General features: G+C 43.0%; 1 protein-coding gene across 1 annotated transcript in view; it reads left to right on the plus strand.

The window, feature by feature from the left end:
* The window catches only part of gpr179 (G protein-coupled receptor 179), an 82,627-nt gene that overhangs the window by 14,565 nt on the left and 40,764 nt on the right, over nucleotides 1-27,298 (plus strand). The window contains exons 2-3 of the mRNA XM_068013070.1: nucleotides 3,408-3,516; nucleotides 26,882-26,984. Of these exons, the coding sequence (XP_067869171.1) occupies nucleotides 3,408-3,516; nucleotides 26,882-26,984 (212 nt within the window). The remainder of the gene's footprint in view (nucleotides 1-3,407; nucleotides 3,517-26,881; nucleotides 26,985-27,298) is intronic.

Below are 27,298 nucleotides of genomic sequence, written 5' to 3' on the forward strand. Positions count from 1 at the left end.
CTAAATGCCCTTGAGAAGCTGGTGGTGAGCCACCTTCTTGAATCACTGCAGTCCATTTGGGGTAGGTACACCCACAGTGCTGTTAGGGAGGGAGTTCCAGGATTTTGACCCAGCGACAGTGAAGGAACGGTGATATAGTTCCAAGTCAGGATGGTGTGTGACTTGGAGGGGAACTTGCAGGTGGTGGTGTTCCCATGCATCTAATGCTCTTGTCCTTCTAGTTGGTAGAGGTCATGGGTTTGGAAGGTGCTGTTGAAGGAGCCTTGGCCAGTTGCTGCAGTGCATCTTGTAGATGGTACACACTGCTGCCATGGTGTGCTGATGTGGAAGGAGTAAATGTTTAATGGGCTTCAGATCAAGTGAACTGCTTTGTCCTAGGTCGTGCTGAGCTTCTTGAGTGTTGTTGGAGCTTCAATCTTCCAGGCAAATTGGCAGTATTCCATCACACTCCTGAATTGTGCCTTGTAGGTGATGGAGGAGAGGCTTTGGGGAGTCAGGAGGTGAGATACTCGCTGCAGCATTCCCGGCTAATTACCATGTTCCAAAACCACTTACCTGCACTGGACACAGTGTAGAGGAGAGCAACAGGACTGATGCGAAGTGTAAACAGAATCAGCTATGTTAGTTTTAATGTTGCATAGGAAACTGATGATACTTAATTAACAAAACAAAAATTCTGGATTGGTCTATCACTAACTCCTGCCACTGTGGAGAAAGCACTGAGCCAAAGTCAGGCACTTCCCCACAGTGATCGATTGGAGTCAGCAACCCTTCAGGATTGTCCTGCAGTCCCAGGAATTAAAGATTAATCTGCAGGGCACTGCTCAGAGCAAACCCAGGAGAAAAATCATACTGTTGTGTCTGAGATCTTGCTGTGCGTGCATCCAAGATTATAACAGTGACTACACTACAATTAAGTATTTAGCTTGATAAAAGGCGCTTGGAATGTCCGGGGATTGTAAAAGCAGCTATATAAATGCAAGTTCTTTCAACATCTCTGGGTGGTGGGTCAGGAATCATCAGGCAAGATTTGTGTGTGTCAGCTCTGTCCAGTGAACGCTGCTGGAATCTTCATGTGTGAGGACATCAGGCAAGGACAGGACAGAGCTCAGCTGTGATACTCCTTATTGTCAAGTAGCTTGTTGGCACTCACCACAGAGTATCTCACATGATTCCATGAGTTTTGTCAATGCCCATTTAATTGTTTCCCAAGAAAACTGAACGCCTTCAGGACAGATTTGCCAAAAAGCAAAAACAAAAATTAGAACACATCGGAAAAAATAAACACTTTGGTGAGAAGGAGAAAATAGTTTGAGAGAGATGAGGTTCTGGAGATATAGACAGAGCATTGAATCCTCTGCCAAAAGTGTTCATTTGTTTTCTGTGTAATTAGTACATTATTAAATTCACATTAATTATATAAATCACATTCTAGATGACAACTTCTGTAACATGCAGTCAAATTTGTAAACAAATTCCTGAACTGGTTTCCTAATTACTAGTGTAATTAAAATTCCATTTTTAATTAAAGGCGTCAGAATGTCTGGGTTGCAGTCGTTTAATAAAGGACAGCATGAGTAGCTCTTGTGAATGGGGTAGAAATTGCACCAAATCCTTGAATTTCGCAATATGTCCTGTGCCCAAACTGAACATGAAGAATGTCGGACCTCTTATTGGTTCCGGTGATATTTAGGTGTCCATGCCGCCCGCCTGAAACAGGAATCAGGCCTCTTGCATATGATAATGATAGATAGGGTTGCCAATCCTCCAGGATTATCCTGGAGTCTCCAGGAATGAAAGATTCATCTCCAGGATGCTGCTTTGAGAAAACGCGGCAGACAAATCAGAGAAAAATTGCATGGTATTTCACTTTCCTTGAACATTTTTGTTTACAAAAATATAAAATGTTGGGGGGAAAAGACTACTGGACAGGGTGGGGCAGTTGGAGGCAGGAGGCCATGTGGTGAAACTGACAAGAATGCCTCGAGGCAGAGTTGGCAACTCTATCGAGGAGCCTAGAGATTGTTCCAAGACCCTGAAGAACTGAGCAGTGACTGCACTAAGAAAGTCCCACCTAGTTCTTCAGTTCTACTGCAGTCTAATGGTTTGTAAAGGGACCACAGAAGGCCACCAACCATGTGGCAAGCATTTAGTTTTTCAACTCAGCTTCATGTTAGAAGCAGGTGGAGGAGGAATGCTTCCTCCCAAATGCTCATCACCTGCCAGGACCATCAGCATCCAAGCAGCCCAACTTGTGGGAGTTCCACTTGAGATTAGAAGATATGGTGAGGCCAAAAATGTTGATAGTTGAGGAAGGAGTAGTGGTGAAGATATCAAAGATAAGAGGTGGTAACTGCTGGTAGGAATTACAAGACACTAAAATAATCCATCTTTTGAAGAATTGAAGAGCATGCCAGAGTAGAAAGCCTGTTGGCTATAACTGGTCCATGTTTATGAGAGTAAAATATTTATCATGATCCATTTCACTCTTCATTAGTCTCAGCCGTACAGTCTTGTCAGTCTTTCTATTCCGATTCATGTATTTATCCATCACATCTATCTGCTGCTCTGCAACATTAACTCCAGGCAATTCAAATCCCTTTGCAGTCCCTGATATGTTTACATTGCCCATCATATTAAAAATCCTATGAAAATCAATGATTACTTTTTAACAGGAGCTCACTTTCACTATTGGTTCAGTTGAAAGTCTCTTTTTAATCTGTGACGTGCAGATCTCTTTGCTCCCTTACCCACTCATTTTCCCCCTAAGTGTTTTAAATTATTTTGCATTGTCTCTTTAAGCACCAGCCCCAACGCACTAGTCGATAGTTAACACTCTCCTATTTTTCATCTTTCAAATCAGACATTTGACCTTGCAGGTGGGTGTAAAAGATCCCACAATGACATTATTTTGAAGAAAAGCAAGGGAGTTCGCATAGCAAGCTCCCACAAATGGCAATGAGATGATGACCAGATAATCTGTTATTTATTGATCTTTGTTGAAGGATAAATATTGGCTAGGACAATGTTGTAAGAGTGAATTTGGTTTGTAACTTTGTGTTGTGGACCTCACTCATCACGTCTGCCTCAACTTATTCTGTGCACACTACAATTCACAGAAGTAGACTTACATTCCCAACCCCAGCTGCATCTGAATCCAAATCTCAAAGATGAAATCGCTGCTGAGCCTCCTGAAGACTCAATCTTTACAATGCTGGTAGAGTCTTTTCTTCAAACTGCTCCTGATGATCAAACCCCCTCTTTAAAAGGGGTTCTGGTGACAATGTTCCTCCTTTAAAAAGTATCCTGATGGAGTCTTTGACAACAGCGAATGTTTTATTCACCTTGTGATCTGCCAGAAATTGTACTGTTGGTTTTTAAATATGTACCTTCTTTTTGTGTTTCAGAGGAGTGATTCGGATTGACATCAATCTGCAGAGTGTGGACATTGACCAGTGTTCAACTGGAAACAACTGGTTTGCACATTCCCATCAGTGTGATGGAAACAGCACAGAGGTAAGGATAGTTGTAGGACAGCTGGAATTAGAGCCCTGATGAGCTTTATGGTGGTTTTGTGGCAATGCAGAGGGAGGCTTGAAAGTCTGACCAAGGTTAGAGTAAAAATCTGCTCTCCGAAAGCATGAGATTTGCCATATTGTATAGCCTAAAATAATTTTAAAGATTATGCTATTTCAAGAGTTCCTCCCAATGTTTATTTGGTAAATGCACTGTTCTCAGTGGAATGCAGCTTCTCTCGCATTGGGTTCAAGTTCCAGTTGGCATCACATTAACAGATTTCAGACCTGGACAATGATGGGAAATCTACAATTGACCTCAATAACTCTGAGCTAGGAAAGGGGAAAAGAAACATCAGACAGGATTGTTGCTCCTGGTCACCTCTGTGGGGAATTGCTAACTAGCAATGCAGCTGGGAAGCATCCTGTGACAGAATAGACTAATGATGTCTTGTTAAGTTTCACACAGGTGACTAAAAGCATGTTCAAAGTGGTAGGTTATAAGGAACGTCTTAAAAGGAGGAAAGTGAGGTGAGAGAGGTGGCAAAGTTTTGGGAGGAATTCTAGAGCTTAGGGCCCAGGCAGCTGAAGACATCACCACCGATTGAGAAGCAATTAAAATCAGGGATGTGCAAGAGGCCAGAATTGAAGAAATGCAGAAATCTTGGAGGGTTGTAAGGCTGGAGGAGATTATAGGATGGGCGAGGCCATGGAGGGATTTGAAAACAAGGATAAGAATATGAAAATTGAGGTGAGATGAACGATCTTTTTTGGGTGGTATTGGTTGATAAGGAATACTGGGAAAATTTCAAACTCTTTCAAGAGTGCCATGGAATTTTAAGGTCTGCCATAGGGCAGATGCCTCTCCTCTTCCGAACGCCCACTGTTCACCCATTGCCCGTGTGCTCACTGACTACATGGGCTCCAGGTCTGGCAACACCTCAATTTTAACATTCTCATCATTGAGTTTACATTCCTCCATGGCCTTTGCCTGTCCTGTCTCTGTAACCTTCTCCAGTCAGAAAACTCTTTGGGAATCCTGCATTCTTCCAATTGTGCTCTCTTGGGCATCTCTGATTCCCTTCACCCAACAACTGGTGGTCATGCCTATCTAGGTCTTAAGCTTTGGAATTCCCATCTATACCTCTCCACCTCTCCCTCTTCCTTTTAAAATCCTCCTGACCAAACTTTTGGTCAGCTGTCTAAATATCTCCTTATCTGGCTCGGTGTCAAATGTTGTTCGCTGATGCTCCCATGAAGCACTTTGAGATCTTCTACTACATTCAAGATGCTATATAAATGCAAGTTGTTGTTGCTTGTAGTAACAGCCGTTGCATCACTGACAGAAGATACTGAGGGGAGGTTTGATGCTTCCCAACAGGGTGGGCACTGGGCTCCCAGATAGTACAGGGAATTCAAGCGCGTGAACAAAACAAAATACTGCTTAAAATTTGCTCTGAAGAGTTTAGTTTAAATGTCAAAGACAATTTTTGAAAGAATATTTCCTTTTCAATAAAGCAGTTTTGAAACAAGCAATCACCCCCACCCACCTCCTCTGCGCCCCCGGACATGACTTTCCATTTGACTAATTTAATAAATTCCTTCCGTAAATAGAAATTATTCATAAGCTCAACATATACAAAACCCCAGCTCCTGAACAAATTAACATAATTTGCCATTTCATGCTTATCTATTCAACATTACTCATCTCATTATAATAATATTACTTTCAGCACTGCTTCCGGTAGAAAAAGAGATTGGGAACATTCTGGAAAATTTCAGAAACATTGCCTGAGAAATATAGGCTTTGAATAGGTCAAGGCTATTTTGCAGATGATGTGACAATGATTTGTGCCGTGATTTATAGGAATCTATCAATAAACCCCTTGGGTACCGATCGTCAGTGGATATCTCTTATTCAGATCTATTACAATATCCTTGGCCTTCTTTGCAGAAGGCTCTGTGTCGACAGGCCATTCAACAACAGTGGCATTACATGCCAGGCCCTCTCTCAACATCTAAGTGCATGCGTTCCCCACAGGGATCACTTAGATAACCATCGGCACCCAGAGCCCAAGCTGAACTTCCTGGGGAACTGAGACAAACCTATGGTTGCAGCACTTGTATGTCTAGGACATCAAGGTGGCTCATACATTCAAGTTGCCCTGTGTAGGCTGAAGCTGGATGTCTGGTGTAAAGTTGATGAGCAAACGCTGAGATTGGATAAGCCACTAAATGGCACCTGCTGGAGGCTGAATAAAAAGAAAGACTTGCATTTATATAGCACCTTTCACACCCTCAGGACATCCCAAAACACTTTACAACCAATGAAATACTTTTGACGTGTCATCACTGTTGTAATGTAGGAAACACAGCAGCCAATTTGCACAAAACAAGCTCCCACGAACAGCAATGTGATAAAGACCAGATAATCTGTTTCTGTGATGTTCATTGAGAGATAAATGTACATGCTAGAAACGTAAAAACGGATAGCAAGAGTTTCTATAGATATTTTAAAAGGAAAAGAGGAAGTAAAGTGAGTGTTGGTCCTCTAGAGAGTGAGAATGGGGAGCTAATAGTAGATAATAAGGAGATGGCAGATGCAATGAACAAATATTTTGCTTCTGTCTTCACTGTAGAGGATACAAAAAACATTCCGGTAAAAGCTGTAAATCAGGAGGTGGATGGAAGAGAGGAACTTGGTGAAATTACAATCATGAGGGAAGTGGTACCGACCAAACTGATGGAGCTGCGGGCTGACAAGTCCCTGGGTCCTGATGGACTTTCTCCTAGGGTCTTAAAAGAGGTAGCTAATGAGGTAGTAATTCTGGGTTGGTTCCATCAGACGTCACAGTAGCAAATATAACCCCTCTATTCAAGAAGAAGGGGAGGCAGAAAATGGGTAACTATAGGCCAGTTAGCTTGACGTGTGTCGTGGGGAAGGTGTTAGAATCAATCATTAAGGAGGTTGTAGCTGGGCACTTAGAAAAACTCAAGGTAATCGGGAATAGTCAGCATGGTTTTGTGAAAGGGAAATCATGTTTAATCAATTTGTTGGAGTTCTTTGAAGGAGTAACATGAGCTGTGGATAAAGGGGAACCCATTGACGTACTGTACTACTCTAACACCAGAAGGCATTTCTGCCTCATATAGTGAAGACAAGGTGCCACATAAAAGGTTGTTGCACAAAGTAGGAACTCATGGTGTCGGGTGTAACATATTAGCATGGATAGAAGATTGGCTGGCTGACAGAAAACAGAGAGTATGCATAAATGGGTCCTTTTCTGATTGGCAGGATGTGATGAGTGGAGTCCCACAGGGGTCTGTGCTGGGGCCTCAGTTTTTTACAATTTATATCAATGACATAGATGAGGGGAGCAATGGCATGGTAGCTAAATTTGCAGATGACACACAGATAGGTAGGGAAGTATGTTGTGAAGAGGACATAAGGAGGTTATAGACTGATATAGATAGGCTGAGTGAGTGGACAAAAATCTGGCAGATGGAGTATAATGTGGGAAAATGTGAAGTTGTTTACTTTGGCAGGAAGAATTAAAAAGCAGAGTATTAATTAAACAGAGATCGATTGCAGAATTCTGAGGTGCAGAGAGAACTAGGTGTTCTAGTGCATGAGTCACAAAAGGTTAGTGTGCAGGTACAGCAAGTAATAAATAAGGCTAGTGGAATGCTATCGTAGAAAACATAGAAACATAGAAAATAGAGCAGGAGTAGGCTATTCGGCCCGTCGGGCCTGCTCCGTCATTCATTATGATCATGGCTGATCGTCTAATTCAGTAGCCTGTTCCTGCTTTCGCCCTATACCCTTTGATCTCTTTGGCATCCTTTATTACGAGAGGAATTGAAAATAAAAGAAAGAATGTTATGCTTTAGTTATACAGGGCATTGGTGAGACCACATCTCGAATACTTGTGCCGTTTTGGTCTCCTTATTTAAGGAAGGATGTAAATGCGTTGGAGGTGGTTCAGAGGAGGTTTACTAGATTGATACCTGGTATGAGCGGGTTGTCTTATGAGGAAAGGTTGGACTGGGCTTGTTTTACTGGAGTTTAGAAGAGTGAGGGGAGACTTGATTGAAGTTTATAAGATCCTGAACGGTCTTGACAAGGTGAATGTGGAAAGGATGTTTCCTCTTGTGGGTGAGTCCAGAACTAGGGGGCACTGTTTTAAAATTAGGGCTCGCCCTTTTAAGACAGAGATGAGGAGACATTTTTTGTCTCAGAGGGTTGTGCGACTTTGGAATTCTCTGCCTCAGAAGGTGGTGGAGGTGGGGTCATTGAATATTCTTAAGGTGGAGGTAGATAGAATCTTGTTAGGCAAGGGAATCAAAGATTATTGGGGGTAGATGGGAGTGTGGAATTCGAGACACAAACAAATGAACCACAATCTCATTGAATGGTGGAGCAGGCATGATGGGCCGAATGGCCTCCTTCTGCTCCTAATTCCGATGTTTGTATGAATATTGGCTGGGACTTTAGGGAGAACTCCCCTGCTCTTCTTCTAAATAGTATCATACAGCCATCTGAATGACAGCACCTCCAACAGTGCAGCACTCCTACAGTACTGCACTGGAGTGTCAGCCTTGACTTTTGCATTCAACTGGGACTTGAGCCCACACCATCTGACTCGGAGATGAGAATGCCATCCACTGAGCCAAGACTGACTCGACACAAATTATATGCACATTTTTTTTTTTATTCATTCATGGGATGTGGGCGTCGCTGGCCAGGCCAGCATTTATTGCCCATCCCTAATTGCCCTTGAGAAGGTGGTGGTGAGCTACCTTCTTGAACCGCTGCAGTCCATTTGGGGTAGGTACACCCACAGTGCTGTTAGGAAGGGAGTTCCAGGATTTTGACCCAGCGACGGTGAAGGAATGTCGATATAGTTCCAAGTCAGGATGGTGTGTGACTTGGAGGGGAACTTGCAGGTGGTGATGTTCCCATGTATTTGCTGCACTTGTCCTTCTAGTTGGTAGAGGTCGCGGGTTTGGAAGGTGCTGTCTAAGGAGCCTTGGTGAAGTCGATGCCTACCGTGATTTGAGTTGCAGAAATGCAAGGTGAAACTCTACACCCTAACTGGTGGAACCATCATCAACAGCAGCTAACACTGTCAGCTGTGGCTCAGTAAGTATTACCTCTGAATATGAAGGTTGTGGTTTCAAGCCCCACTCGAGAGATTTCAGTCCATAATTTCAGCTGACCCTCCAATGCAGTACTGAAGGAATGCTGTACTGTCAGAGGAGGCTGTTTTTTCAGGTGAGATAGTAAACTGAGGCTCTGTCTGCTCTCTGAGGTGGATGTAAAATGTCTCATGCTGCCATTTTGATGAAGAACAAGCTGAGTGTCCTGGGCCAATATTTATCCCTCATTCGTAGATCACCCATAGAATGATACAACATAGAAGGAGGCCATTTGGCCCATCATGCCTGTACCCACTCCCCTGTGCTTTTCTCATAGCCTTGCAAATTTTTCAACTTCAAGTATTTATAAAATTCCCTTTTGAAAGTTATTATTGAACCTGTTTCCACTATTCCAGGCTATGCATTCCAATTTGTGACAATTCGTGTAAAACCTTTTCCTCATTGCCTTTGGTTCTTTTGACAATTACTTTCGAGACGGTGACTAGATGAGGGTAAAGCAGTTGATGTAGTCTACATAGACTTCAGTAAGGCTTTTGATAAGGTCCCGCATGGGAGATTGGTTAAGAAGGTAAGAGCCCATGGGATCCAGGGTAACTTGGCAAATTGGATTCAAAATTGACTTAGTGGAAGGAGGCAGAGGGTGATGGTCGAGGGTTGTTTTTGTGAATGGAGGCCTGTGACCAGTGGTGTACCACTGGGATCGGTGCTGGGACCCTTACTGTTTGTAATGTACATTAATGATTTAGACGTGAATATAGGAGATATGATCAGTAAGTTTGCAGACGGCACGAAAATTGGTGGTGTTGTAAATAGTGAGGAGGAAAGCCTTAGACTACAGGACGATATAGATGGGCTGGTAAGATGGGCGGAGCAGTGGCAAATGGAGTTTAACCCTGAGAAGTGTGAGGTGATGCACTTTGGGAGGACCAACAAGGCAAGGAAATATACAATGGATGGTAGGACCCTAAGGAGTACAGAGAGTCAGAGGAACCTTGGGGTGCTTGTCCATAGATCACTGAAGGCAGCAGCACAGGTAGATAAGGTGGTTAGGAAGGCATATGGGATACTTGCCTTTATTAGCCGATGCACAGAATATAAGAGCAGGGAGGTTATGATGGAGCTGTATAAAACGCTAGTTAGGCCACAGCTGGAGTACTGTGTACAGTTCTGGTCACCACACTATAGGAAGGATATGATTGCAATGGAGAGCGAGCAGAGGAGATTCACCAGGATGTTGCCTGGGCTGGAGCATTTCAGTTATGAAGACAAACTGGATAGGCTGGGGTTGTTTTCCTTGGAGCGGAGAAGGCTGAGGGGGGACCTGATTGAGGTATACAAAATTATGAGGGGCATTGATAGGATAGATAGGAAGAAACTTTTTCCCTTCGTGGAGAGGTCAATAACTAGGGGGCATAGATTTAAGTTAAGGGCAGAAGATTTAGAGGGGAGTTGAGGAGAAATTTTTTCACCCAGAGGGTAATCTGGAACACACTGCCTGAAGAGGTGATAGAGGCAGGAACCCTCACAACATCTAAGAAGTATTTATATGAACGCTTGAAACGCCATAACATACAAGGCTACGGGCCAAGTGCGGGGAAATGGGATTAGTCAGGACGGGTGCTTGATGGTTGGCGCAGGTGCGTTGGGCCGAAGGGCCTGTTACTGTGCTGTAAAACTCTATAATTCTAAATCTCTGTCCTCTGCTTAATGACCCTTCTGCCATTAGAAACTGTTCCTCCTTATTTACTCCATGAAAATCCATCATACCAGATCTCCTCTTAACCTGCTCTGCCCTAAGGAGAACAACTCCAGTTTCTCTCGTCACTGCACATTACTGATGTCTTTCATCCCTTGTACCATTCGAGTAAATCTCCTCTGAACACTCACTAAAGCCGTGACATCACTCAAAAAGATTATCTGGTCAGCATTTCATTGCTGTTTGTGGGACCTGGCTATGTGCAAGTCCACGACACTTCAAAAAGTGTTTCATTTGCTGTAAAGTGTCTGGGACGTCCTAAGGGTATGAAAGATGCTGTAACAATTCAAGTCTTTCTTTCTTTCATTATTTTTCACCCTCAACTGAGAAAATGTCTCAAGGTGCTTTAAAGAGAGGAGAAAAAATATAAATGAAAGTGCAGTAGGAGGAAAGATTAGAAGAGGTGATTAGAAATTACTGTACCATTCTCCACCCAGCAGCTAAGGGGTGTGTAAGAGCACTCCGCAAGGTCCTACTGCTTCTCTCCTTCGCTGAAGGAGAGCTCTTGGCCTCCAATGATTAATCCTTCCCCAACAGTAGGTGCGAGATCAGGAACTCACTGGGACAGATTTTCTTTTTGGAAATGGATGCATCCCATCCCATGATATTCCACCCACTAATTTAAAATCACAAAGCAACCCTTGAGCAATTTCCCAACATACACTCGCAGCTGGGGTTGTCAACTCTGCCTGGGTGCATTCCTGGAGGTTTCATCACATGACCTATCACCTCAGACCGCCCTGCACCCACACTCCTCCCATTGGTCCAGATACGCATCACCTTCCCAGGGCTATTTGGAAAGGGGACAGACTCTTTGTCACCGAACTGGATTAATCTTGACTGTCAGTCAAAGAGCCTTCCCCCACCCCATCTACAATATTTTTATCATTCAGAAATGAAAATGTTCGAAGAAAATGAAAAGACACCATTTTGTTCTATGTTCCTATGTTTTTCCTCCCGAGAGTTGCTCCCAGCAGTGTCCAGGAAATTAATCTTTTAATACCTGTAGACTCCAGGACAATCCTGGAGGGATTCAACAGACTCTGCTATTGCAGGAAATGAGGGTAGGGGTGAGAAAGACTAACCAAATCATCCATCCCCCGCCTGACCCCCACACCCTGGGCTCGGAAAGGCAGAGAAAAAACTCAGCCAGGGTTCCTGCTCCTGCTGTCTATCCACTGAGCCCCTTTGAGAGAGTGCGCGTGTAGCCTCTGGGTGAGACAGAATGGGGCTCGGCTACAATGCCTTTCAGTCAACTACCTGGCTGACACTTACTGTCATAGACTGACACATGGCAGGACAGTCACACTCCGCAAGAGTCAACACCTTCAGAAAAACCAGGAGGAGAATTGGACAGATTTAAATCCTTCAAAGTAGAGATGAATTAGTTGTAATTAAAAAAAACACAAGTTGTCGCCATTAGTTTCACGACGGGGAAAATAAGTGGGAGGAGAATGTGAGAGCAGGGACAGATCCCACAGACGCTGAAGACTTCATTAATAGCAGCAAGATGAAGATGGCAGCAGACACATCACTAGATCCCCAGGGAAATAGGGAAAGAATTGAGATGAGGCAGACGATTGCATCATTTGTTTTCATAATGTAATCTTTCCTGATTGGGTGCAGTACAGCTGCCAGCCTGATATCAAATTGATAGACACAGCGAAAAGGGGCAGAGTTTTTTAGTTTCAGGATAGGCTCTGTGTCCTTGATGCTTGTGGCCCATCAGCATTGGAAAGTGACACAGAGTTTCCCAGATACACAATAATAACAGTCTTGCCATCTGATTCATGTTTCAAATGGTGAGGCTCAAATTCCAACTTCTGTCACAGCATAACTCAAATACAACAAAACTTAATACAGTGACTCAAATATAGAGAAACTCAAAAACAGAGAGACTCAAATACAGACTGTAATGAGAAACTTTTTATGTTGTCTAATGCAACATTGTCTAATGGGATGCATGGAGTTCAGTTGATACATACAAACATACAAATTAGGAGCAGAAGTAGGCCATTCAGCCCCTCAAACCTGCTCCGCCATTCAATAAGATCATGGCTGATCAGTTTGTGTCTCGAATTCCACAGTCCCAGCTACCCCTGATAACCTTTGATTCCTTTGCTAACAAGAATCTATCTACCTCCGCCTTAAAAATATTCAATAACCCCGCCTCCACCACCTTCTGAGGCAGACGGTTCCAAAGTCACACAACCCTCTGGGAGAAAAATGTCTCCTCATCTCTGACCTAAAAGGGCGACCCCTAATTTTAAAACAGTGTCCCCTAGTTCTGAACTCACCCACAAGAGGAAACATCCTTTCCACATCCACCTTGTCAAGACTGTTCAGCATCTTATATACTTAAATCAAGTCTCCCCTCACTCTTCTAAACTCCAGTGAAAACAAGCCCAGTCTGTCCAACCTTTCCTCTCATAAGACAACCCGCTCATTCCAGGTATCAATCTAGTAAACCTCCTCTGAACCACCTCCAACGCATTTACATCCTTCCTTAAATAAGGAGACCAAAACGGCACACAGTATTTGAGATGTTGGGCTGGATTTTAAAGCCCCTCCGCCGTCAGGAACGGTGACGAGGGGGGCAACGAAGATCGGTACAGCGGAGGCCCACCACTGGTCCCGACAGCAGCAGGGTCCGTACCGACCTTGACCGCAGTGGCGAGGCCTCGTGGCGGTCGCCCTGCCACTCAGCAAAGGGACCACGATTTCCATATGGAAATTAATTTACATACCTGATTTAATGGTCCCGTTGCCTCATTAATCACCGCACCGATATTCATTCGGGCGGCCGACAATGCTGTGCCTTCGAATCCCCATTCAGGGAAACAAGATGTGACACCTGTGGGGAGGGGGGGCGGAGATTTTTTCTCTGTGCGGGAGGGCGGGGGAGCGGGGTGACAGCACTGCGGATTGGTCGGGGGGGTGTGATGGGAAGGGATAAAGGACAAGGGTGCCAAACTTTGGCGGGCGGGGGTGTGGGGGTGGGGAAGGTCAAATTGTCAGCATCTGTATTCCGTGGGGGAAAAGGGCAGGAATGTTGAGATATGCCATTGGGGGGTGTGGGAGGGGGGGGTGAGACTGCATGGTTAGTTTCTTTTATTTAGTTTTATGAAACTTGACGTTACTTGGCTTTTTAATTTTAAAATGCACATTGAGGGCTGTAAGCCCTTTAAAAATGGCACCAGCTCCTCCACATTGGTGCCGGACGCCGTTGCCGGCAATGGCTCGGCCTCCCCCTCCACGTCATCGCGGCAGGTGGGCGCCGCGGCCATGCAAATGAGCCGTTGCGTTTGAAATCGCAGCGGCTCCATGACGTGGTCCCCGTGCGCACAGGATGTATTTTTTACATCCGCCACCTACTTCAGTGGCGGAGTGTTAAAACGCAGCCCGTGGTCTCACCAATGCCCTTGTATAACTGATGCATAACATCCTTACTTTTATTTACAATTCCTCTCGTAATAAAGGATAGCATTCCATTAGCCTTCGTTATTACTTGCTGTACCTGCATACTAACATTTTTGTGACTCATACACTAGAACACCTAGATCCCTCTGCACCTCGCAATTCTGCAGTAATTTTCCATTTAATTAATACTCTGCTATTTTAATTCTTCCTGCCAAAGTAAACAACTTCACATTTTCCCACATTATACTCCATCTGCCAGATTTTTGTCCACTCACTCAACCTACCTATATCAGTCTGCAACCTCCTTATGTCCTCTTCACAACATACTTTTCTACCTATCTTTGTGTCATCTGCAAATTTAGCTACCATGCCATCGCTCCCCTCATCTAAGTCATTGCAAAAATTAAATTAAATTAAATTAAATTAAATTGAGGCCCCAGCATATATCCATGCAGGACTCCACTCCTCACATCCTGCCAATCAGAAAAGGACCCATTTATGCATACTGTCTGTTTTCTACCAGCCAGCCAATCTTCTATCCATCTACACCATGAGCTCCTACTTTGCGCAATAATGTTTTATGTGGCACCTAGTCAAATTATATGCTTTGATTGAAGATCTCAAACAGGTTTATTAAACAGCTGAACTATTATACAGTGCAGAGCTATCTATTTACAGGACTTGTCTCTTGGTGTTACAGTTACACTCTGGCTCTGAGTCACATGACTATGGCTTGACATTTGGCTCATTAGCATACTCAGATCTTAAAGGGACATCACTCTTAAAGGTAATCACACAACATCCCTCTTCTTTCCAAAGATAAGTCTTGTATGCTAAAAGTAAAAACATATAACATTAGATAACATCAAAATTATTTACACATGGATACAGATTGTGAAATTCACAAATATAGAGGCTCAAAAGACCATAAATCGTCTCGGTGATTTGACAACTCTTGCTTGGGGAATTCGCGTCTCAGCTGTTGCTGTTATTTCTGAAGTTTCTCCCTCTCTGCATTCAGTTTCTGTTGCTCTGCCTTCAGCCTGTTAATATACTCTAGTGCTTTTCTCAAGGTGACCACCCTTGAGGCCTTGTCATTCTTGGAAAGCATCGGCATCTCATCTTAAAGATCCAACAGACAATGTTTCAACTCATTCCTCCTCTGCCTCCTCAGGACATTGAGAGTCCTTCACCTCTCCTCAGCCTCCGTGTCTGAAGGCTTGGGGCTCAAGGTCGAGGACTTATTGGGGGAAGGGTACTTGGTCTCATGGAGGTACCTATTTGTTCTGGCTCGTTGTGGTGCTGGCAGTTCTCTAGAGAACAGAAGTGAAGGCGCAGCATAGTTGTACTGTTGCTGGATTTCCACACTGCAGCATTTGATATTGGTCAGAGTCTGCAAGCAGCTTCTGGTCCTTGGAGATTTCCCCTTGGCAATGCTCTCGTGAATAGTTATGATGCTGAGGTCCTTACACGCTGGTAGTCCTGCCACAGCTGGTCCACTCGTGTCTACTAGATAAAATGATTCCATGCTGACTTGCCATGTCTGCATTGCATTGTTAATGTGTCACTGCAAGAGATGGGTGACCCATTTTATGCAGTTGTTGGTTTTATCAGTGATTTCCCGTGGCTTCAGTCCATATCTTCCAGGATTCGGACTGGTAGGATATTTGCACTCGCACTGGTGTCAATCTTGACCTTGAGTGTATGCTTGTCAACTTTATTTGGGCACATGATGTTAATAGTGGCGAAAGCTTCCAGTTGTTGAACTTCATCAACGTGATGTGTCAGGTTCACAATGTGGAATGCCTGTTCGTCTTCTGTCTGAGTCTTGTCTCAGGTCTGCTTTGCTGTAGACCCTGTGTATCGACTTGCGTTTACATGGGTCTCTGGCGCTTTCCTTACTGCCGTTGCTGTGTTGCTGCGCCTGTCTTCTGTTGGCTTGTGTGCTGCTGCAGCTTCTGGCCGCGTCTTTCGAGCCATATTTCTTACATAGGCGGGCCCAGTCTCCTTTTGCACCGCACGCTTTGCACAGGTCTCGAAATGCAGGACAATTTCGCTGTGTGTGGGACAGACCGCACTTACCACACAGCTTGCTTGTTCTTTTTGACCTGGTTATGGTGCCAATAATACTGTTGGCTGCAACTAGTGCTTGCAGGCGCTGTTGTCCAGATACAATGGCTTCATATTTCCTGCCGTCTTCCAGCAGTGCATCAATGCTCTGACCTTTCTTTTTCCCTAAGAGGTCCTTCTGAAAGACTTCAATGGGTGTTGATACAATCATCGGTTCCATTATTCAGTCTGACAGTTCAACTTCTGAAAAATCACACTCGTTGCCCTTGCTATAGAATCTATTAGTGAACTGGTCTATTGATTCCTGTGGCTGTTGCCTGTAGAACATCAATTCCAGGTGGTAAGTTCTAAAATTCACTCTCAATCAGAGCTGATCTTCCAGCACTTTTCATATCTTTGTGGGATCTTTCTGGTCCTCTTCAGATATGCCTGAGGTATTGATTCTGTCTAACCCCTCAATTCCAATTGCTATCATTATTTTTACAGCCTGTTTTTCTGGTACGACCATCATTTGTCTGTAAAGCATAATTGCATTCTCTGTTGGAACAGTTTGAACTCGGATAGGCACACTGTACCGAAGGCATACTGACTCACCCACTCACAGTGGTTGATTTGCAGCCTGTTGTTCAGCTCTGTCTTCTACAGCTTGAGGTGAATTTTTTTCTTTACACTGGGCCAGTGTTTCTTTTAACTTTCTCTCTTTTAGCTGTAGGTAGCTTTTAAAGCTGTTTACCTGTGGTCTTCAATCCTGGATTTTGTCTTCTCACCACAGTATAATGAGAAACCTTTTAATTTGTCTGATGCAACCTAAATGAGATGTGTGGAGTTCAGTTGATTGCAGATCTTAAACAGGTTTATTAAACAGTTAAACTATTATATAGTGCAGAGCTCTCTATTTACAAGACCTGCCTCTTGGTGTTACATTTACAGAGTGATTCTGGCTCTGAGTCACATGACTGCGTCCTGGTACTTGGCTCATTAACATACTAAGATCTTAAAGGGACATCACTCTTAAAGGCAATAACACAACACAGAGAAACTCAAATGCAGCGAAACTCCCTTTATAGCAAAAATAATTCAAAGTTCCAATGCACTTTCTATGCAAAGACTGCCTAACATTCCTGTTATGGCGAAACTATTCCCCATTTATAGTGAATACATATGCACAAAGTTCAGAAGGATCAGTAAGATTGTGCATTATTGAAAACAAGTGCCACAAGTTTGATTCCATTCATTAATTTTAGCATAAGGTATTAATTAGGTTTTCTAACTCATTCTTGTACAATGTTTTTTTGCTAGTATTAGAAAACAGGAAAACACTGAATCTTTGAACTATGCTACATAAAACCAATCATTCCAGTCCAGCAATAGGAAGTGGAGAATCCTGCAACTGCAATGCTTTTGCAAAGGATGGAATGAATTCCAAGCCAGTCCCATTTAGCATGTAGAAATGCGAAGAATGCAGAATTATTGCCTTTGAACTGGAGAATCGCAGGGTAAATTTTTAAATTAATGTTCACACTTAGCCTAACACTTTGAATATTAGTGATGGTTTACAATAATAAAACACTACTGCATCAGTGAGTATTTAATTTAGAGATGTTCCCTTAACAATTACTATGTAGCAATGTATCAAATAATTGCCTGCTTAATTCCAGACTGCAGAGATTGGGATTCTGCAAGACAGAATTTAGTAAATTATTTAAAACCTTAATTTTGTTCACTTTTTCTTTCAAGAGCAAATTGCAGTAAGATAGTGCCTTTAGCATAGAAAAACATTGCACTGTACTCTTGGATTACAATGAACTCTAAACTAAGTTGAATGTAGAGCTTTACAAGAAGTACAATGATACAACAATCATGAACAAATCCTGAAGAGTTATAAAAACTGACCTTGTCTTTTACAAAGTGAACTTCCATTTTAAAAAGTGAACAATGCATCCAAAATGGCCAGCAAAGAGAAAAGCTTGGCCTTTGTGTCATCAAACTGTCCAACAAGGACAAAGGACAAATCTTCAAAGCTAAGAGGTGTCAACTGAATCCGTCCTACACCCATCCTAAAACATTCCAGAATTGAATGTCTTCTTCCGAAACAAAGAAGGTGTGACGTAGCCACGTCCAGGGCCAATGTGCAATCACCATGGGAAAGAGACCATAGTGTCTCCTATCAGGAGGTGACACTGCTTTACCTTAAAAAAAAGCCTAGAAAGAGAGAGACTCCAGAGAGAAAGAGAGAAAGCAACATCCAGCAGCTTGTTTTCCACAAGCCAGCAGACACGTGCCCTGCTGTAGAATCCTACATCTACACTAGACAGCAGTGAACTAGAAGTGATCCACTGTCCTTAACTAAACTTTCAATCAAGAGAGAAATCTACAATCATCTCAGGCCTGCACTCATTGAGAACTTGATTTCAAAGAGAATTCAACAGGTTTATCAAAACCTCCCCCCATCCCCGCCACCATTGAAAATTATTTTTCCTTTCCTCCCTCTCTATCTGTCTCTTGTGTGTGTGCGCGAGTGAATGCGTGAGTGGATGCGGTTGTGACAACTTTGTGAAAAGGTGTATTGATCAATAAACAATTGATTTTCTGTTCTTTAAACCTACAAGAAAACCTGTTTCTGTCTGTTTATTTGACAAATAAAACACCAAGGGGTTAAACCCTAAAAACAAAACACACTTTCTGTGGTCAGGTGGGGAGTTGAACTGTGGGAACCACCCACATCTCACCACCTGGCCATAACAAGAAGAAGTATGAGGGTTGGTTTATATTCCATTTAAGAGGGCGAAGAGAGGAATTGGCTGATTTTTTAAAAAGTTGACAATTGACCATTCCTATTCAGAGAGAGAATCTTTGTAATCAGAAACAAATACTACTTACTGGTCAATTTCAGTCTCATCCCCAACTTCCTTCCCCCCACCATTGGTGGCCATACCTTCAGCTGCCTATCCTTAAAGCTCTGAAATTCTCTCCCTAAACCTTTTGACCCCTCTACCTCACTCTCTTTCACTAAAACACTTCTTACAACCTACCTTTTTGGCCAGCTGTCCAATAGCTCCTTCTTTGGCTCAATTTCTTAGTCTGATAACACACCCTTGAAGGGATGTTTTACTGTTAAAGGTGCTATATAAATGCAATTTTTGCTGTTTCTGGTAGGGATTAGATAGTATTCAGACATATTCAATGTGAAACCAGATTCACTCTCACTAATTGAGAATTCAATCTCCAAACAAACACTGTAAAGTGTTTAATACAAAAGTAAAATACTGCAGATGCTGGAAATCTGAAATGAAAACAGAATAGGTAGGTGGTAAGGAAATATAGGGACAGGTGGGGATGTTTGGTAGGAATATGGGATTAGTGTAGGATTAGTATAAATGGGTGGTAGATGGTCGGCACAGACTCGATGGGCCGAAGGGCCTGTTTCAGTGCTGTATCTCTAATCTAATCTAAATCTAATCTAATCTAAAATGCTGGAAATACTCAGCAGGTCTGGCAGCATGTGTGGAGAGAGAAACAACGTTAACGTTTCAGGTCATAGGTCATTGATGGCGATAGATGTGGTTTCTTTTCCCAGCTTCCGGTTGCTTGCCATTTTAATTCACCACCCTGCTCCCATGCCAACATATCTGTCCTTGGCCTGCTGCAGTGTTCCAGTGAACCTCAACTCAAGCTCGAGGAACAGCATCTCATCTTCCAATCAGGCACTCTACAGCCTTCTGGGCTCAACATTAATTTCAACAATTTCAGAGCATGACCGCCTTTTTTATTTTATTTTATTTTTTAACTGTCTTAAACTTGTTTTCAAGTTTTTGTTTTTGGACAGAGTTGTTCATTATTCTGCCATTAACACTCTCTCTGGGCTAATGCTTTGTCTTTTACGACAACTATTACCACTCCCTTTGCCTTTGTCCCGTAACATTTCTGTCATTTAATGTCTCCTGCCCTCTGCCCTATCACACATCTTCCCTTTTGCTCTTCTTCCTCCTCCCAATTTTTCACTTGCTCAAAGCCGACTACATTTCTAACCTTTGCCAGTTCTGATGAAAGGTCACAGACCTGAAACGTTAACTCTGTTTCTCTCTCCATAGAGCTGCCGTGTATTTCCAGCACTTGCTGTTTTTATTCCATTTTTATTTTCTGGGATTTTTAGTGGTATTTCAGGAGATCGTGTTCCATAATTCCATTAATTTTTCTGTAAAATCCCAAATGGCTTTCTTCATCTTTGTTTTTCAAAAAGGTGAATCTTCACTCCCCCAACCCCCAGTCCATTATTTTGCTCTCTCTGCTCCCTGAAAACACCAAACTGCACTGGAACAACAAGTTGTTCAAGCAGTCATTCTTCATGTGTTAACACAGACAGTGAACAGCAGGTTCTCTGACCATTAGTCATATCGCAGGTGAGCCCAATGCTACCCTCACCTTATCTCCAGGCTGACACTTCAGTGTAGCACTGAGGGAGTGCTGAATTGTTGAAGGTGTTGCCTTTTGGGTGAGACATCAAACTGACGCCTCATCTTCCCCCTTAAGTGGAGGTAAAAGATCCTGCAGCACTATTTGGAAGAAGAGCAGGGGAGATCTCCCTGGTCTCCTGGCCAATATTCATCACTGAAACAGATTATCAGGTCATTATTACATTGGTGTTTGTGGGATCTTGCTGTGTGAAAACTGGCTGCCACAATTCCTACAGTGACCACACTTCAAAGTTCTTCACTGGCTTTAAAATGCTTTGGCAGGTTCTAGGTTGTGAAGGGTGCTACATAAATGCAAATCATTTCTTTTTTAAGTCTGTCAACATGACTACAGATTACATGGATTCCAAACATTCTGCTGAACATAACATGAGAAGCAAAGTGAAAATTGGGTAGAAGCTTCACAGTGGTTAGATCTCCTGCCAGTACTAACCATACTGATGAGGAAGCCTCTGACTTTGGTTCCCAGTCTGTGCTGAGGTCTTAATAGAACTAGATGTGGCCTTTGCGCTGCTGAATTACTCAGCCTTGTTCCTTATAGCTATCTAGTGCCTACTGCTGGAATGCTAAATGTGAAGAAGTTGTGCTCAGCTCTGATACCCTCCATGATCCAATAACCTCACTCACCAGGCTCACACCAAGACAAGGTACTTTGTAGCTGCCCAGGCCCCATGAAGTCCAGCGAAAGTCTGCAAGAGAGGAGGAGAAAAAAACAAAATGTGCTGGAGCCTTATTAAAGATCATTTCACAGGGGCCAATGCACTTCAGACATATTTTAGTGAATCAAACAATTGAAACGCACTGCCTGAAAGGACGGTGGAAGAAGATTAAATCGTAACTTTCAAAAGGGAATTTGATAAAAACTTGAAGAGGAAATATTTGCAGGTCTATGGGGAAAGAGAGCAAGGGGAGTGGGACTAATTGGATAGCTCTTTCAAAGAGCCAGCACAGGAACAACAGGCCCAATGGCCTCCTCCTGTGTGTATCAATCTATTCTATCTTCATTGCTGCTGTTTGCAGTACTGGTTGAACAAATACCTGATTACGACATATTGCTGTGATTAATTTCTCTTAATCGCTCCCTGATTAAGAATTATGGCATCAAGACCTGCCTTTCAATTAAAATCTTCCCGACTGCAGAGAGGCAGTTTAATATGGGCATCATTAGAAATGAATTTGTGCAGACAGTGACGTTCACTAAATTATACAATGAAAAAGTGTCAGTTCCTTCATTGCTGAACATTTAACAGTGGGGTTAGTGTTTATTGTTTTATTCCTGCCTCCTGTTAGTGAGTTGTTCCACAAACTCTGATTGCATTTCATTCTAGGCCTAGTTTTGATATATATTAGAACATTATTAAAATATATATATGATGTATTATTAAGACCGCCTAGTTCCACCTCGATAACATTGCCCAACTCTGTCCCTGCCTCAGCTCATTGCCTGCTGTAAGCCTCATCCAGCTTTTGTTATCTCTAGACTTGACTATTCCAATGCTCTCCTGCCCGGCCTCCCATGTTCTCTCCTTTGTAACCTTGAGGTAATCGAAAACTCTGCTGCCCATGTTCTAACTTACACCAATTCCTGTTCATCCATTACTCCTGTGCTCAAAGACCTACATTGGTTCCCAGTCAAGAAATGTTTTGATTTTAATATCCTCAACCTTGTTTTGAAATCCCCCCAGGTCCTTGCCTCTCCCTAGCTCTGTAAAGTCCTCCAGCCCCACAACCCACCAAGATCCCTGTGCTCCTCCAATTCTGGCCTCTCGCACATCCCCGATTTTAATGGCTCCACCATTGGTGGCTGTGCCTTCAGCTGTCTCGGCCCTAAGCTCTGGAATTCCCGCCCTAAACTTCTCCGCCTCTCTACTTCTCTTTCCACCTTAAGACACTCTTTAAAACATACCCTCATCGACCCCAATATGTGTATGTGGCTCAGTGTCAAATTTTGTTTGATAATGTTCCTATGAAGCAACTTGGGACATTTAACTCTGCTCTTGAATCTACTTCTCCCTCTAATGCGCTAATGAGTTCGTTCATATAAGTTTCAGCTGTGGATTAATTGGTAGCACTCTTGACTGAGTCAGAAATTCATGTGTTCAAGCTCACTCAATCATTTAATCCAAGCTGACATTCCTAGTGCAGTACTGAGGGAGTTCTGCACTATCAGTGGTGCTGACTTTCAGATGAGATTTTAAACTGAGGCCTTCTCAGGTGGATGTAAAAGATCTCATGGCACTATTCTGAATATGAGCAGAGGTGTTCTTCCTGGTGTCCTGCTCAATATTTATCCCTTAATCAACATCACGAAAGCTGATTATTTGGTCATTATTACATTGCTGCTTGTGGGAGCTTGCTGTGCACAATTGGTTGCCGAGTCCGAATTATTGTGTTTATGAGAGTGGGGACATTAGTGTTGTGTGAATAAAAACATTCCCAGCTTTTGAAACCAAACATCAGCATCTGTAATTTGCAAACAGGTAAAGCACGAACTGGAAATAGCACCTTGTGATTTTATTTCAAACCAACTTTAAAACATAATTAATGTTTAGCAACAGCATGATCGGCGTCACAAGCTGGATCATTCAGACACAGTCTTTCACCACATAAGAGACAGTTAACTGCCTTGTAACCATGACAACATCCCTTTAAGCTTCGGTTGCCAATGCTGCCGTGATTTGCTGCGACTGCATCACTTAGAAATAGTTTTTGTATTCACTCCTTCCTGGGTGTATGTCATGTTGACAAGAGTTCAGTAAACTAGCAGACTCATAAAGCTTTGTGTAAAGTCTCTGTTCAATCCCTTCAGCAGCTGACTCACTTGGTTATAATAACCTCACCTCTGCTGGGAAAAAAAAAACTACCCCTCTAATCTTAAGCTATTGCAGTTATCACAATAATTTAGTGATTCTGAAAATATTTCTCCATCCACGAAGGACAAGAACTGTGTTTCCAAATCAGCTTTCAGAGTGATTGCCTGTCAGATAATGCAGTGTTTGATTATATATTTAATTTTAAAATGTATTATTGTTTCTTGCCTGCCTCTTTCACTATTGCAGTCCACTTCATAGAATCTTACAGCACAGAAGGAGGCCATTCAACCCATCATACCCATGCCGGCTCTTTGAAAGAACTGTCCAATTAGTCCTTCTCCCTTGCTCTTCCCCCATAGTCCTTCACATTATTCATTTTCAAGAAATGATCCCGTTCCCTTTTGAAAGTTATTATTGAATCTGCTTCCTCCACCCTGTGAGGCAGCGCATTCCAGATCACAACAACTCACGGTGTGAAAAGAAAACTGCCTTCATCTCCCCTCTGGTTCTTTTACCAATTATCTTAATTTTGTATCTTCTGGTTACCGACACTCCTGCCAGTGGAAACAGTTGCTCCTTATTTACTCTATCAAACACCTCTATTAAATTTAAAATGAAATGGGGTGTGTGCAAGGTCATAGAGTACAGGAAGGTTCAAGATTTGACCCCTAGGCAAAATGTGTTTACAGTGAAATTGGGAGCCCCCCTTTCACACCGAGCCTGATTCCATTGGCTGGCATCATCCAATGTCACCCTCCCTAGTCTCTACTCGAGTGAGCTGACCGCAGTTGGAACAGTAATAAGTGATGTCCGTACCCTTGGGCTAGTGAGAGGGACGAAGAGGCAGCAGCAAAGGATTTGACGTGTAGTCATGATCGGACATTAGGAAAGCTGTATTGGGATTTGATTATGCTATCAGAGCAAGTGAGAGGGAGCTGTGCAGATGGGCGTGTAAATGCAACACTGCCTGGAGAGCTATTACTGAGGGCTGATCCTGGACGGAGCTACAGCCGATTTAATAGAGTGGAAATTTTGCTCTGTTAGCATTAAGGCCTATTTAGGTTTTAAGGAGGATTTTCCATGTTTAACTTTGATTTCCTAATGGCTGCATCTTTTATCCTGGCATTTCTATAATCTCTTTAAGTGCTAATAGCTTTTTGAAGTCCAACTTTGCAACAAAAAAAAATCTTCCGTGCACATTGATTAAAAATAAATGATTTCTCTCCCCAGGGGCTCAGCTGGCAAGTGCACTGATTGGTGTGGTGCTGACCCATACAAACCGACATTCACTGGCTCAACACCCTCGGCTGTGGCATGTTAGCTGACCTCAACCAGCCCATTTACAATTTGCCTCAACACTCCTGGGCCAAGGAGAAAAAACAATTTGTCACAGTTGCTGCTTTTGATCATTGTCCAGAGATCATGTAAACATCTCACTCCCTGCACCAGCAGTGTACAGTGGCAGCAGTGTGTACCATCTACACGATGCACTGCAGCAAGTCGCTAAGGTACCTTTGACAACGCCTTCTAAACCCACGACCTCTACCACCTAGAAGGACAAGGGCAGCAGACGCATGGGAACATCACCACCTGCAAGCTCCCCTTCAAGCCACACACCATCCTGACTTGGAACTATATCACCGTTCCTTCACTGTCACTGGGTCAAAATCCTAGAATTCCCTCCCTAACCGCACTGTGGGTGTACCTACAACACATGGACTGCAGCGGTTCAAGAAAGGGACTCACCACCAACTTCTCAAGGGCAATTAGGGATGGGCAATAAATGCTGGCTTTGCCAGCGACACTCACATCCCCTGAATGAATTTTTAAAGATCATGGTTGCCAGGTGAGGGTAGGACTGCCTCAGCTGTGACACCTTCCACAGATGAACAGCCACAGAGTCCACACCTGGGGTGGGGAGGAGAAGGAGGTCCCAGATGTTGGGAGTGGAGTGGTTCTCCAACGAGAAATCTACACCTTCAAGAGCAAAGGGAAGTAAATTTGAGAAAAGGGGTAAAAAGCAAAACAGATTAAAGTTTGTAAAAAGATATTTTAAATATAAATGGTTTGAAAAGCTCAATAAATTGCATTTACAGCTCTCTACTGCCTGGAAGGTGGTGACTTGTCAACATCTGGCAAACTGATTAATGTCAAGTGTTTGTGTTTGTGGCAAACCATCCTGGTTAATTAATCATCAGTTCATTAACAGAAAGTAGCTTTTCTCTCTTCTAAATACAATGTGACCTTTCAAACTATTTCTACATCAGGGAGAGTTTGTCTACAAAGCAGAATCACGTGGGTTGACCTATCAGCTCATTGCTGTAGGTAGCAAACTTCTGAAGCACTCTAGAAATCAACCCTTGGATGACACTCTCAGCTGCTTAATATTTATATATTAACCTTTCTGATCTGATCCCTCCAGGGTTGCAGATAAAATTGTAGTTGATATTTCTGAGGGCAGTGGTTGTCATGTCTGCTGAAAATGATGTGCTTTAACTCATCTGTCTAAATTTATGTAAGAAACCGTCTTCTGGTTGCCCATATTCAGATTGTGCAGTGAGTAAATAAACTGCCCTGTGCAGATATTCAGAGAAACAGACCCAGGTAAAATCCCCAGGTTGTACTGAATTAATGGCCCTCCACTGTGAGTGTGGTAAGATCACTTCAACTGGCCTCAGCGCCCTGGTGTTATGGGGCGGGGATGGGGGCATGGGAGGGAATGTTACCCAATCTTCCCATTTATGACTGCCACCCAATAGCCCCACTGGAAATGTATGTGTACTTAGCATAATTAACAATAATGATAAGAACTGCATTTATATAATGCCCTTCATAACTGCAGGATGTCCCAAAGTGTTTTTCGACCAGTGAAATAATTCACATAGCAAGATCCCACAAAACAGTAATGAGATAAATAACCAGATAATCTGTTTTATGGACAAATATTGGCCCCAGGGAGAAGTCCCCGGCTGTTCTATTAATAATACCTTAGGATCTTTTATGTCCACCCAAGAGGGCAGACAAGGCCTTGGTTTAACATCTCATGTGAAAGACAGCACCACTGACAGTGCAGCACTCCTTCAGTATTGCACTGGTCTGTTGGTCTAGATTTTGCCCTTACATCCCTGGAGTGAGACTTGAAGGCACAATCTGCTGATTCAGAGGTGAGAGTGGTATCAACTGAGCCACAGCTAAGATGAAAAGAATCAGTTACAGCTTTGATGGGCCCCACCCATTATTATGAAATCATAGAAAGATGCAGCACAGAAATAGGCCGTTTGGCCCATTTTGCCTGTGCCAGCTCTTTGGTAGAGCCATCCAATTAATCCCAGTAAAACACAAACCACCCAACGTGGGGCTCAAACTCATGAACCTGAAATTAAGAGCCTCATGCTCATTATGATCAAGTAGTGTGTCAGCATTGATCACCTCAGTTCAAACATGAAGAGGCGCAACCTTCGGAACCTTACCTCTCTGCAAGGCAGGGATTTTGGCAGAGGAAGTTGAAAATTGGGAGAAATAAAATATAGATGCTTACATAAAATTTAAAGATTTGCTTCACAAACAGGGGGTGATGTGAATCACTACAGACACACAAAACTGCTGCAACTAGCCCCAGCTGCATTGAGATCAAAGGATAAATCACAAATCACTTGATGTCTCTTTCAATTCCAGTGTACTCCACTCAAAGGACAAGGGTTTCAACTGGGAGCCTATCAGTGTGTCTGTAAGGAAGGATACTACAACCCTAATCTTATCTCAACCAACAGCTTTGGTAGTAAGTATCCAATCCTCCTCTAGAAACTGATATGAATATAGGAAAACCAGAACTCAAGACGACCAGTTAGTCCATTGGCCATGTATAATCTGCCTTCTAACCTACTCATTTAATCTTCTGAGGGAACATTCAGCAGAGCTTCTCCCTAATCGCCAAATGTAAATCAAGTGACCAAAGAATAAGTAGCCTTGGCCAATTGCCTTGCTTAACATTTCCATAATCCCAAGAGCTGAGGAACCTTCCTGCTCCTTTATTCCAATGCATCCACTGTATTTAGCCTCAATCCCATCCTTAACTAGATAAGCATCCAATTT

Source organism: Heterodontus francisci, chromosome 33 (genome assembly GCF_036365525.1).
Source record: "Heterodontus francisci isolate sHetFra1 chromosome 33, sHetFra1.hap1, whole genome shotgun sequence".
Taxonomy (NCBI): Eukaryota; Metazoa; Chordata; class Chondrichthyes; order Heterodontiformes; family Heterodontidae; genus Heterodontus; species Heterodontus francisci.